Source organism: Vigna unguiculata, chromosome 6, assembly GCF_004118075.2.
Source record: "Vigna unguiculata cultivar IT97K-499-35 chromosome 6, ASM411807v1, whole genome shotgun sequence".
Lineage (NCBI taxonomy): Eukaryota > Viridiplantae > Streptophyta > Magnoliopsida > Fabales > Fabaceae > Vigna > Vigna unguiculata.
This window is the reverse complement of record NC_040284.1, coordinates 18,189,348-18,202,667: the sequence shown is the minus strand read 5'-3', so window position 1 is coordinate 18,202,667 and position 13,320 is coordinate 18,189,348. Positions and strand designations below refer to the sequence as shown.

The 13,320-nt window shown below is 35.8% G+C and overlaps 2 protein-coding genes across 3 annotated transcripts; both read right to left on the bottom strand.

Moving 5' to 3' along the window:
• Positions 1–6,374: 6,374 nt before the first annotated feature.
• Positions 6,375–9,105, bottom strand: LOC114186866 (V-type proton ATPase subunit e1). 2 transcript variants are annotated; one of them, XM_028074909.1, is made up of 4 exons: positions 8,981–9,105; positions 8,645–8,787; positions 7,610–7,657; positions 6,375–6,737 (listed from the first exon to the last, which is right to left on the bottom strand). In XM_028074909.1, the coding sequence occupies exons 2-4, from the start codon at positions 8,740–8,742 to the stop codon at positions 6,671–6,673; spliced, it is 213 nt and encodes a 70-aa protein (XP_027930710.1). In that variant the 5' UTR covers positions 8,743–8,787; positions 8,981–9,105; the 3' UTR covers positions 6,375–6,670. The 2 variants fall into 2 exon arrangements, with proteins under 2 accessions (XP_027930710.1, XP_027930711.1); XM_028074910.1 differs by having other exon boundaries at positions 8,879–8,988.
• An 839-nt stretch (positions 9,106–9,944) lies between these two features.
• On the bottom strand, positions 9,945–12,963 carry LOC114187024 (cell division protein FtsZ homolog 1, chloroplastic-like). Its single transcript, XM_028075125.1, has 6 exons — positions 12,515–12,963; positions 11,869–11,968; positions 11,528–11,757; positions 11,063–11,230; positions 10,573–10,806; positions 9,945–10,479 (listed from the first exon to the last, which is right to left on the bottom strand). The coding sequence occupies exons 1-6, from the start codon at positions 12,770–12,772 to the stop codon at positions 10,213–10,215; spliced, it is 1,257 nt and encodes a 418-aa protein (XP_027930926.1). The 5' UTR covers positions 12,773–12,963; the 3' UTR covers positions 9,945–10,212.
• Between the last annotated feature and the right edge of the window lie 357 nt (positions 12,964–13,320).

Genomic DNA, 13,320 nt, shown 5'->3' with positions numbered 1-13,320 from the left:
CTAGAGTAATATATTTGTACTATGTTTGTGGTGGCCTATGTGATTCTAGTAAAAATGAGAAAGACTGCATGGTTTGTTTATAATTGAATTGCATGATTTTTGTTATCAAATTAGCTTACCCTTGCTTTCTGTGTGTCTGTCTCGTGTTGTATTTTTTTTTTTTGCGATGATCACGTATTCGGTGGGAGCAGATGTGGTTACAGTGTCAAAGGCACTTCTGGAGGATGAAGAGCCATCATTTTAGTGTTAAGAAGGAGGTTTCCAGTGGGAGCTTTAGCAGTGGTCAATTTAAGTATATAGTTTATTAGTTTAGTTTAAGTGTATAAATGATATATTTTTATAGTCATATCTTTTGTAAGACTGTATTAATATATTGTGTACACTGGATCATCTGTTTTGGAACTATGATGAAACTCCCTATTTTTATTTTAAGCTGTTGAAATTGGGATGTTACATTTATGGTATCAGAGCAGTTCGTCCTTAGGATGACCTGAGGGTTGTGGGTTTGTCATGTCTTGTTTGTGTTAGAGTTCGAGTTTAGTAGAGTTTGTCTTTGAAACCGAAAGTATTAAGAACAGAAAACGTCTTGATAAAGTAATGAGAGTGCACACTCATGACTAGATCAAAGATTGTTTTACTTTCTTAATTCTAATGGTTTTAGGAAAGAAGAGTGATAGACAAAAAGTTTTGGCTATCAATAGTATATAGGTTTGTTGCACCTTTGTGGTTTGCGTTTATTGTTTATAGTGATAAAGGAATGCAGATTCAAGGTCAACTTGACCTGCTTACCTTTGTGAGGGTTGGATGTAGTTTTTTAGATAACTTTCTGCCTCAAGGATATAGGTTTGTTGTATGAAGTAGATCGATGAGCGAGAAAAGTTATGCTTTGGGTTAGTATATTGGATAAAGATGTAAAAATTCAGCATTAATGTTTAGACTAAGCAAGCTTCAAGGGTAGGCTCACGAGATCGAATATTAATAGTTTCTCAAAAGGAGTTGGGTTCAGAGGCTAGAAATATGGAAGATATCAATGTATGCCAACGCAACAACGTTTGAGAGAATAAACTTTGTTCTACATTCTAGCAATGTTGATGTTCAAAGATAAGCAAATACAAGCAATGTTAGAAGTTGTGTCATTGGATATAGTCATATCGCCATATCTAATGCTTTCTTGGATTGGTGAAAAAGAAGTAATTGGCAGATCCTAGGTTGTAGGAAACGGTAAGATTATTTGGCATCGAACAAGCTAAGAAAGATAAAGATCTTGAAGTGTAAAAAGACGAAAAATCTCTAGTGGGAGCTTAAGACAGAGCAGAGTTTGCGGATCAGTTAGATAAGGTGATGTTTCCTAAGTAGAAAAATAATATGTGCATGAGAATGAAGTGGAATAAAGGTTTCATATTAGGTTCAATAATCAGAAGGAGATGTTGGGATCTTTTTAGTAGATAACAGGATGTTTCAAGGAAAAGTAGTTCATGAGTATAAACTTTGACATTGGGATGAGGTAGAGAAATTCAAGTGTGGGAAGAAGAAGCGAACCGTTAAGTTCGATCTTGTGGGAAAGATAAAAGCTAGAGAAGGCAGAGTACCGTAAATAATGAAAGGAGAAGAAAAATCTTAAGTAGTTGAAATTGTGTCTACGATAGTTGGTGTTGGAGTTGTTAATGCAAATTATCAAATTCAAAAGGTGGTGTTTGGGATATGAGTTTTGGTTTCGCTCGTGATCATAAAACCTTGGTATCGTCAATATGGTAAATGAGTTATGGTTAACTGCAAGGAGGAGTTGGAGTTTGATTTGGAGTTTGAGTTGATAGTTTTTCTTCTTTGGTGGACAAGTGAAGATTTCTTGGATGTGTGGTATGTTTCGGGGTGATCAAAGGATTCAAATTCAAAGTCAACTTGAATTACTTCCTTTACAAGGTTTGGTCGAGAGCATAAATCTCAAGGGTGACTTGGTTGTTTTCCAAGCTCATTCAGGTGGAATGTGGTATCATAGGAAGTGATGTTCCTTGTTTCAAGAAGGTGAGTAAATGGTTGTGCATCAAGTATGGAACAAGTTGAAAAGTGAAGACAGAGTGTTACCGGTATGAGTGTTTATCTAGTAAAGGCCTGCGAAGAACATATGCAAGGGATCTTAGTGGTGAAACAGTTTTAGTTATGTTATGAAGCAGATGTTGGAACAATCACCGACAAGCGGTGGGGTTCATTGTGACATTGATATCTAAACGTAACCAGTGTCAATAGTTTTGCATTGGATGATTTTGCTAAAAGTGTGGATTCAAGACAACAGGTGGAGAAGTCCTTAGAAAAGCAATGGTTTAATCGTAGTGTGTCATCATGAGTAATCCAGTCTAACAAAGTTTGGAAAGAGAAGTAATTATATGTTAAGATCTACGACTGTAAGTGGTTAAGATGAGTGGGAAAAATTTTAAGGGAAAGGAAGTTCTAAGAGTGAGTTTAAGTAAGGTTTTTCAAGAAAGTTGTTATCAAGGTTTCGCAACAAGTTTCTCAAGTGTGAAGAGAGTCGTCAAGACGTTGAGGAAGAACATGATCGACGCTTCAATGATGATTATTCTTTGCAGTCTATTGTGGCTAAACACATCAGGTGTGAAAATGGTTGTTGATCAGAGTGACGCAGCGGAATAATGGTGGGGTATACTTATCAATAGTGGGAATACAGGAGACGGGGAAATATCTTACTCATGACCTGGTGGTTGATGTGGTAGTGAGTTCTCTAAAACAGTAGAGGTGTTAGTGTTATGAAGATTTGTTAAAGATGTCTAGTGATCATCAACAACTAGAAGTATGAAGTTGCATAGAGGGGGATGGATAGGAAATGGGAGAGATGAATCGAGCTATGGTTTTGAGTTGTGTTATCACCTTAGAAGCGGAAAAGTACTAGTATGTGTCTTAAGCAGAAAGAGAATTGCAGTGGTTGGTTCAATAATGAAGAGTAAAAATTGGTGGAGAGATGGTTGCAGATTAGTGGTTTAATAAATGCTGAGGAAGTGTCAAAATTTGGTGTCGTTGTTGCCGCAAGTGAAGGGTCTAGTCTGGAAGTGGGATAACATTGTTATAAACTTTGCTGCTCTGGTCAAAGTCAGTATGAGAAGCATGATGTCATACAGATGGTGGTGGATAGGGTGGTCAAGAATGTTATAAAGTTGTGTGTGATCAAGTCAGATGAGTGGTACCTCAAAGAAGAAACTAGATAATGGGAATTGATAACAATCACGTTTTAGGTTGAGATCGGTTGCAAATCTTTAAATTTTGGTAAACACCTACCAGAAGTAGTGGAGAACATATGGAAGGTGAGTCGGCATATCAGACATAAGTGGGTTGGTTAGGTGTAAAGGACCATTCAATTTTTAAGGTGCAAGGTGGAGGGTTGCTTTGAGAGTAGTGACTAATCCAATCTACACTGTTAAACATATATCGCTTAGCATAGAGGCAAATTTTTCAGTAAGTTTAGGTGTTGCAATCGTTAAGTTAGTCATGTCTAGGTGGTTGTTGTAGAGAACATGAGGAGAGCATGGTTTTCTTTCTATCTGACGAGTGAATTTTCGGGGACGAAATTTTTTCTTGTTGGGGAGAATGTAAAACCCTAGAAAATGGCGTTTTAAAAGTGATAGTGGTTTAAAAATAGTGAGACTCGATTATTTTAATATTAAAAGGTTTTAGTATAAATAGAATTGTTATAAACGAGTTTCATTATTTTAAAACACACCATCTCTCTAGAAACCACTTTTCTAGAGTTCTCTGACTTCTCTCTAGAGGTTCTGTCTCTTTGGTCGTCTGATTGAAGAACTGAGACCGTAGGATTGATCCTCTCGGCGAGCTCTTCAAATTTGACCGATCAGTTTCTTCGTTCGCGTAAGTTGAGTTCCCACTCTCTTTTTTAGTCTTTTCTGTTTTCAGTTGCATGCAAGTCATCTTCCGCTTGCATGCGACGTTTTAATCATCAGTATGAGTCTCTGCTGATCAGTGATCATAACGGTATGTCCTGATCGTTCTTGTGATGTTTCTATGTGTAAATAGAGCATCCTGTGGAGTTAGAGGTGTTGACGTTTTTAAGGCATTGACGTTTATAAAGATGTCTAAACAAGATAACATGTAAGGGAAGCTAACTGTTTTTCTTAAATTTTGTATAGAAATCATTCTGATGACTTTGAATTGCATGATTGAGTGTTGTATGAGTGCTTGAACTGTTTAATTGAATGTATGATTGGATTGTGATAGATTTATGGACTGTTGCATGTGAGAACAGATTGGGAATTTGGTATTTTTGCCTAAGCGAGCAGCTCTCGCCTGAGCGAAAACACCAGAAACTCATACCTTGTCTCTGCGCGAGATCCCGCCTAGGCGAGCCAGTCTCGCTTGAGCGAGAGTCACTCTCGTCTAAGTGAAACAACTTAGCTTGAGCGAGAATTCGTCCAGAGTTTGGGTTGTTCTCTGTTTCGAGCCTCGCTCAGGCGAGAATGACTCGCCTAAGCAAGAGAGCCCTTTTGCATGGGCGAGACCTTCCAGCTTGGGTGAGAACCCTGTAGCTAAGTGTTATTCCCTTGTTTCTAATGGATGAAGCTATTTTTAAATGTTAAAATGTGAACTTATTTATGATATGCATGAATTGTTATGACTAGTAATATGTGTGGTGAAATTGCATGAAGTTGGAATATGAGAAGATGTGGTTGAATTAGGATTTCAAGGGAAATTTTAAGAGGAATGTTTTAGTGTATGTAAGGACATAAGGACTCAGTTTTGGTTGGTATCCTGACGCTCCAATAACCATTAAGGCTCATGTAGAGCATGATGGATTATGTCGGGAGGAGTAGTAGGAGGTCCTAGTCTGTGGACCCGATTCAGTCACAGACGCGAAGGAGACTTATCTTGGGAGTGGTTGGGTGATAACCCCTTGTGTCCAAACTCTGCAGAGTTTGGGAACCGTCACAGGTGCACACCACCAAGAGATCTGATGTCGCTTACATAATCTGAATATTGAGTCTAGAGTAATATATTTGTTCTATGTTTGTGGTGGCTTATGTGATTTTGGTAAAAATGAGAAAGACTGCATGGTTTGTTATATAATTGAATTGCATGATTTTCCTTATCAGATTAGCTTACCCTTGCTTTCTGTGTGTCTGTCTCGTGTTGTGTGTTTTTCTTTTGCGATGATCACCTATTCAGTGGGAGCAGATGTGGTTGCAGTGTCAAAGACACTTCTGGAGGATGAAGAGCCATCGTTTTAGTGTTGAGGAGGAGGTTTCCAGTGGGAGCTTTAGCAGTGGTCAATTTAAGTATATAGTTTATTAGTTTAGTTTAAGTGTATAAATGATATATTTTTATAGTCATATCTTGTAAGATTGTATTAATATATTATGTACACTGGATTATCTATTTTGGAACTATGATGAAACTCCCTATTTTTATTAGTTTTAAGCTGCTGAAATTGGGATGTTACACTACTCCTTTCTTTAAACTCAAATTCATATTTTTTTTTTTGGCTTCCACAAATCCACTTCTAAAATCAAACAGAGCCTACCTCACCCACCTACTACGTTAACGAAGGGATACAATAGTCTTTTATTTTCTAAGAAGATTTTTTAGGTATTTAAAGAAAAGAATGTTATTTTACTTTTTGGGAGACAGTTTACTATTATTATTATGTTAACTTCTAAAAGTTTTTAATGTAATTCTTATTTATAGTTTTTTAAAAATATTTTTGTAGTAATATAACATTTATACTTCAGTTCTTAGTATAAAAAGATTATTTCTAAAATTAGGATTGTAAGTTAAGATTTTTGAAATGTTAGATATAATAACTTATAATTCGAATTAAATGAAAACATGTATAACTTTCTTTGTCCAAATATCTGAATATCTTAAACATAAGACAATCCGGTGGGTATTGCTATACTATTCACATTTTTATCCAAAAGAGTTACAATACGATTTTCTTCTTTTCTTTTTCATCTATTAACAAACCTATACATTTGTCTTTCCTTATAATTTCTAACATTCATCAAGTTAGCTCTTACTTTCTTTCATATAATTTAAATATTATAGTTATCAAATATATATATCCATCGTTTGGTTGAGTTGAAAAGGTTCACCTAAATAAGTCAAATCAATTTAAATTTTCTCAGTCACTTCTCTACAGGTGTACTTAAAAATTAATCAATCAAAAAGGATCAAAACGAAATAAAATGTGTCAGAAACAAATAAGTTGCGCAGCTATTACTTAGGCATCTTGAGCTAAATTATAACAAGCACTAAAACTATAAAATTAGTATCGGTTAACGTTTCAGTCATCTGGTAGGTGACCAGAGTGAATAGTACATGAGAAGTGCCAAAACATGACATAAGAAATTTTTGAATCTTAGACAAAACAAACTTCCCTTTCATCAACTTATTTTTCAGCGAAATACATATTTGATACCATTATCCACGGATATCTAAAATGAATAACAGAATGAGTGATAAATACAACATTCGTAACATGACTAATGTCAGGTAGCACAGAAATGCCATTATCAGACAAGAAATACATACAGTCCAGTTCACTCTGAAAAAAATACTGAACAACTCATGATAACCAAAATCAAATTCTATGCAGCAGCCAATTTGTGATCCATGTTCTCTAACTTACAAGGAGCTACATCTGTTTCGAGACTTATTCGCCCTCACTCAGTATAGGTACAATGAGTGGTTTCATCTGTGCCAGATATACAATCGCCCACCTAAAAGAACAGAGAAAAGACCATGATTGAGCCTATGACAAAGAAGACATGATTTGGTATTTATAAAAGCTATAATTACAACTCAACCAAACACAAACAGAAAATAGCTTACTGAAAGATCAATCGAGATAGGATTCAATATGAGTAAATAGGAAACTTGGGAATGAGCTGTGAACTAAAAGTCATACCCCAAACTCCACAAAAAAAAAAAAAAAAACAAACAAAACAATTGAACATACAGTTACTCATGTTCATCATATTTTATCACAAAATGAGGAACAGAAATACAAATAAATAAGTACATAACTATTTATAGTTTCCTCTTGTAAAATCACACATTTAAGATGTGCATATATAAGAATGGAAATGAGTTGGTATACCGACGAAAAAGAGAAACTTGGCAGCATATTTACAGTTGGAGACATTTTAAGTTACTATTATCACATTTGGGTGGCATGGCAGGCTTCTTTTTCACTAATAAAACTAATGGCCTTTTATATATAATAGAATAAAGGCATTCATGCTTATATATGATCAGGTACAATCACTTATGCTACCATCACAGAATTCGGTTACTCTGCTTCAATTACTACTCTTCATAGGAAGGTTGCTATTTCTTCCACTCCGGTATTTAGACATTAAAGACCAAAATTCACATGCAATACGCCAGTATCATGGTCTAATAATCAATAAATGGCAGCCTGAGTGGAGTCATCTACGTGGGGTAAAAGACATAGGTTTTTTTTTTTTCTATTCTAATCAATGAATTCCTTGACAGGAGAAATGAAGACATCGTACACAAATTCTACACACTCTAGTTCAATGATTAACTTAATATAAATAAAAGAAGCATGCCATCAAACAATACTTACATCATCCAGCAGCAAATTGTCGCAGTAATTACCAAAGTTAGGTGAAATCTGCAACAGAATAAGAGATTAGACACAGGTAGATAAGAACAATTCACACATTACTCAGAACAGCAATGGAAAATAGTGCAACAATGAATATTCATTAGATTTGTAAGCGTGGGAATGCATGTGAGTCTGTATAAATTCTTCAGAGCTAGTTCAAGTCGCCAAATAAATCTGAATATGTAGCATTTATAAAACACAAAAGGTGGCAATAAATAGTTGATAACCATATCAAGTTGTCAAGTACTCAGCATGTTTCTTTTCACGTTCTCACACTTTTCTAAAGCAACTGATCGTGAAAGGGTTAAAAGATTGGATTGATTTTCAATGGCGCTTCTAACAGAAAAACAAACAAACAAGAATAAGAACGATAATAGTTTATAAGGTGTTGAACAAGTATCAAGCACTGTCATTACCAAGACAGCAACCACACTGTCATACTCTTGACTTCTTTACATGGAAAGAAATTCCATAAAATCAATTAACATCCAGGAATACTTTTTATTTTCCAAAATACTGGCCAACTCATCCTTCCCAAGTGAATCAGTAACGCCTCACTATAAATACAACAGCAACAACAACAAAACCGTATGCCAGGTCTGAGTATAAATACCTTTATTTAATTTTGAGGAAGACAACCTTAATCTAAGTTCATTTCCCTAAATCTTAGCAAGTATTTAAAGCAGCAGCAGGATTCACAACAACAGAAAGCGGTAAAACACATTTCTCCAAACAATCCATAAATTAATCAGATCAAAATCCCACTAATTGCACTACAACAACTAAACGAAAACTAACGATGAGATAATCCACTCACACAACGTAACCAAATCACGAAATCCAATTCAGAGACACATCGTACTATATACTCCAATTGAGTGAAGAACCTCTAAATTCCTCGAACGCTAACCACTCTCGAGATTGCTAGGGTACCGCAATCGATATATTGAGAACTTAAAACAGAATGGAGAGAGAAAGGGAAAAGGAGCGTACAGATTGGTAGAAGGTCCTCTGTTGCAGCAGATTCTGGTGCAGAGGCTCGCGATGATTCCGATCACTGCGAAGATCAGCGTCGTCACCAGGAAACCCATGTCGAGTCGTTCCCTTTCCAGATCCCGAGCAGAGAAAACGAATTCCTAGCGCGAATTGAAAAAGAGAATGAAATAAAATGTGAATAATTGATGGATGGATTGATTGATTTTGGAGCGAAGGCGAATTGAACCCTACTATTTGGGGGCGTTTGGAAGCCGAGAAAATGGTGGAAAATGAAAGAAAGTGAAAATAGGAAAAGAGAAAAAACAATTGAATAATGATAGTTTGTTATGTTACCTCTGAACTCTTTGAAGCAGAGATCTCACGGTGCTGTGATTCGATCACCTTCGCATATAGTGTGTGATGCGTCGTCGATTTTCTGCTTCAGAATGAATTGGGCTTCAGCCCACATAGGCCCCAAACTCGGCCTAATATTCGTTTTTGTCTTTACAAAAATACTTATAAGTAATTTATTAACCATTTAATTCCTATGTAATTTTTCAATTTAATCATTGTTAAAGAATTTCATAATAAAATATCGAAAGGGTGTTTGTATTACCTTCCATTCTTTTGGGAATAAGTTTTTCAAAATCCAAAATATTCTCAGAAGGTAATCCAATTTCAAGATATAAAGTTTACAACTACTTAAAAAGTTTAGCCATAGCACAACGAAAAATTGACTGTAAATTTAATCTTTGATGAAAAAGTGTATATATATATATATATATATATATATATATATATATATATATATATATAAACAATGTTTAGGTATTTAAACATTGGGGTATTTATAATATTAACCTTATGTGAATAAAAAAATTCAAATCTTAGAAAAACTAAAATAAAATAAATCTGAATTGTTTGCATTTTAAATTTGGACCAATACAATAACAAAAAGAATAATTAAACATAGAAAAAACGATATAAAACCAACACCATCCTATCACGAAGTCAAAACTCAAATCATCAATGATCTAAGACTAAGTCAAAAGGACAATTAAAAAGAAAAGAAAAGAAAAAACATAAATACAAAAGAGAAAAGAATAAGAAATTTTCTATTCAGATAACATATTTTATTATAAGATACTTCAAATTCTTTTCAGAAATAATTACCATTTAAAAACTTTCCATTCAAAACATACTAAGAATCCTCTTAAAAATTTCACCTTAGCATTGAATCCATATTAGTCACAAAGTTGATATTAATCACTGCATAAAACTCTTGTCGGTTATGGTGTAGACTAAATACCCGAGAATATTAAGGTAAACTTTATATATTCATTCCTTGGACAAAAATGCTGTTTGAGTGAGTTATAAACAAGCTGTTAGTTATAGTTACTAAGAGTCTGACAAACGAATCATGAAAATAGCCAACATTTTGAAGAAAAGAAGTTCGTAAAAGCCAGCTTCACATTTGAAAGACACCATCACCAGAATGACATCTCAACTAATCTTCAAGATAAGCAAAGATATTAACTACAACCAAAAGAAAAAAAAAAAAAAAAAAGTGTGAAAGAACTATGCAACTAAAAGAAGAGCTTTCGTGGGGATGCTCTAGATCCAACTGTTGGATAGTTTGAGGACTTGAGAGGAGAGGAAGCCACCTTGCTTTCTTGGCCCTCAGGCACTCTATCAAGCAACTTTGCTGCCCTTGGATCTGTTAGTAGTGTCTTTTGGAAGGACTGCGAAAACCCAGTTGCAATGATAGTCACATGAATCTCCCCATTGTACCGATCATCAACAACGGCACCGAATATGATATTGGCAGAAGGGTCGGCTAAACTTGTCACCACCTACAACAATTATGAAGTTTTGAGAAAACCAAACAAATTCATATGATCAAAAACTATGTTGAGAGTGAAATGTTCTTTCTTCCAATGAAGTACCTGAGACACTCTGTTTACTTCCTGCAGAGTTATGTCTTTTCCTCCAGTAATATTATACACCACTCCAGTAGCTGACTGAATAGAAGAGCCGATTAAAGGAGCCAAAGTAGCCTGCTCTGCAGCTTCTTCGGCACGGTTTTTACTGGAGGAAACACCCACACCAAGCATTGCTGTTCCAGAGTCTTTCATCACAGCTTTTACATCAGCAAAATCCACATTTACAAGCCCTGGTATCTGTAAAAAAACACAGTAGGAATATCATCCTCGTAAACCGACATCAAAATGTACTTTGCAATATATAATTGTTCAATTATGACAGTGGGGCAAACACTCCAATGAGTTGGGAGAAAGGACATTGAAAATGATTGGAGCCTGTAATGTACCCTCTTACTCTTCTCAATCTACCATCCTAGAATGAACAACTAATGCTTTCCATGATACAGTAACCGCTTCCAGATAGAAAGTCTGATAAAATTGTTAATCAACTCACTGTGATAATGTCTGATATTCCCTGCACTCCTTGCCGTAGAACATCATCTGCCAGACGGAAAGCATCCTGAAGAGGTGTCTGCTCATCAGCCATGTCAAGGAGGCGGTCATTTGGAATTACTATAAGAGTATCCACATTTTTCTGCAGCTTTTCAATGGCTTCCAGTGCCTGAAAGGATATAATCGGAACTTTAACTTCTCCAAGTATTGTCGGAGCAAGAGAATACAATAACATCAATCAATTTTCAAAGTACATTATCACAGTTCAACCATAACTAAGATGGTTATCAGTTATAACACATGACGTATGATCAAATGCAAATGGGTACAGATGGAAGAAAATAAAGAAGTAAATCCCAACTTCTTGAACACACTTAATAGGGCAGTAATAATTTACACTTGAAGGAGAATTGCATTGGTACAGCACTTAATCAAATTCTCAAATAAGGAAATAAATGACACCTGCCTGCAATGATCTTTTGCGTCCTTCAAAACTGAAGGGATATGTAACGACACCTACAGTCAAGTAACCTGCATCTTTTGCTATTCGGGCCACTACTGGTGCGGCACCAGACCCGGTTCCCCCACCCATGCCAGCAGTGACGAACACTAAATCAGATCCTTGAAGAGCACTAGCAATAGCATCTTTAGATTCCTCAGCAGCTTGTTCCCCCAAAAGTGGATTTCCCCCGGTACCTGCATCTCTATCAAGCAACTCGAATCAAAGGAAACATTGAAATATGGAAGCAAACCACATATGCATACAAATCAAATCACCCCATAGCAGCACACATACAAGTGCCTGACCTAATCCCCGAGTCAGAAGCTCTCCAATTTTGATAGGGTTCTCGGCAGCAGAATGCAACAGTGCTTGAGCATCGGTATTTACAGCATAAAATTCTACACCCTGATTAAAAAAACAAAAGAATTGTAGAAGAATACAGCATTAGCAAAAACATAAACAATACTGTAATAAAAAAAATCAACACTATCTTGGCCATGATACCGTCAAGATTTGGTTAAAATTAGTTTGCCTCTACATTTTAAAAGCAGTGACCCTCGTATTCTAAATTTGATAAATTCATCGGACCCGGTACATTCATTTTCACCTCACCAATGCAAGGACCAAAAAAGGGTAGGCTCTAAAACCAGTTTTGCCTAAATCTTGAGAAACCTAAAACACATCTTACACAAAATAAAAAACAAGAAATATATTCCATGGAAAAACAACAAAGTTATCGACAATTTCACATTGTTCAAAAACACTAACAAAAAATAAACAAAGACGCATTATCAGATACAACAAATGGGTTTCTTAACAAACCCACCAAAGATATCACACAGTCTCACATTGTTCATAGTTTCATAAATAAAACAAAAATGACCCCTTAAAAGACAATGAACTTTTTAACCAAAAGAAATAGTAAATACAAAGGGGAAACGAAAAACGCACGTGCAATCCGCAACCAATCATGCGGTTAACGGCATTGTTCCCGCCGCCGCCGACGCCGACAACCTTAATCTTGGCGCTCTCGAGTGTCGAGAAGGAGCAGCACCTCACGGACGCGAAACGGCGTCGCGGGGGTGCGGTGACGCACGTTCTGGTTCTGGGGTTCAGGGAGACGCAGTTTCTGAGAGCGAAAGAGGAAGAGGAAGAAGAGAAGGCATTGTGGCTAATTGAACTTGGGTTCGTGAGGGCAAGCACGGCCATTGTAACACTTGTGGGGGTTGTTGTTTTAGGATTGATGGTGAAGAATTGGGGTTTAGGGTTTTAGAAGAAGATTAAGTTCAGTATTCATCTTTCACGTTCAGTTTTTTGGATTGGAAACGAACGAAGGAAGAAGAAAAGCGTAACAGAAGGTTATGCAGTGGTGGCAATACCAGTGTGTGATGTGTGTGGACTCTCACATTTAACTTTTCTTATTTCTCTTTTTTCAAGAAAATTGCTGCACCCGATAAATGACAAGGAAAAAAAATTAATACTGGTATTTCAGAATACTATAATTATTATAAATATTAGAAAAATTCTTAAAAAAACAAATTTTATAAATGTCATATTCCAACAATTTTTAATTAGTTTATTTTTACGAAATTAGAACGTCACACTTCTTTTTTCTATGTGAAACCTTGAATTGCAGTTGAGACAACGTTGGTAACCTTTTTGTTCTTCACATTGTAACAGATTCTATATATAGTATCTGCTCGAGCTTCAGTTAATGTTACCATTTTTCCTGAGTGATGTTTAAATTGCAATTATTT

Excerpts from the sequence above, each read along its gene's own strand:
- LOC114186866 (XM_028074909.1), bottom strand. The coding sequence starts at position 8,742 with ATGGGTTTCCTGGTGACGACGCTGATCTTCGCAGTGATCGGAATCATC. Across the intron at positions 7,658-8,644 it reads AGAGGACCTTCTACCAATCT|ATTTCACCTAACTTTGGTAA; the intron begins GTACGCTCCTTT and ends ATTCTGTTGCAG. Across the intron at positions 6,738-7,609 it reads ACAATTTGCTGCTGGATGAT|GTGGGCGATTGTATATCTGG; the intron begins GTAAGTATTGTT and ends CTGTTCTTTTAG.
- LOC114187024 (XM_028075125.1), bottom strand. The coding sequence starts at position 12,772 with ATGGCCGTGCTTGCCCTCACGAACCCAAGTTCAATTAGCCACAATGCC. Across the intron at positions 11,231-11,527 it reads GACGCAAAAGATCATTGCAG|GCACTGGAAGCCATTGAAAA; the intron begins GCAGGTGTCATT and ends ATATCCTTTCAG. Across the intron at positions 10,807-11,062 it reads GAATATCAGACATTATCACA|ATACCAGGGCTTGTAAATGT; the intron begins GTGAGTTGATTA and ends GTTTTTTTACAG.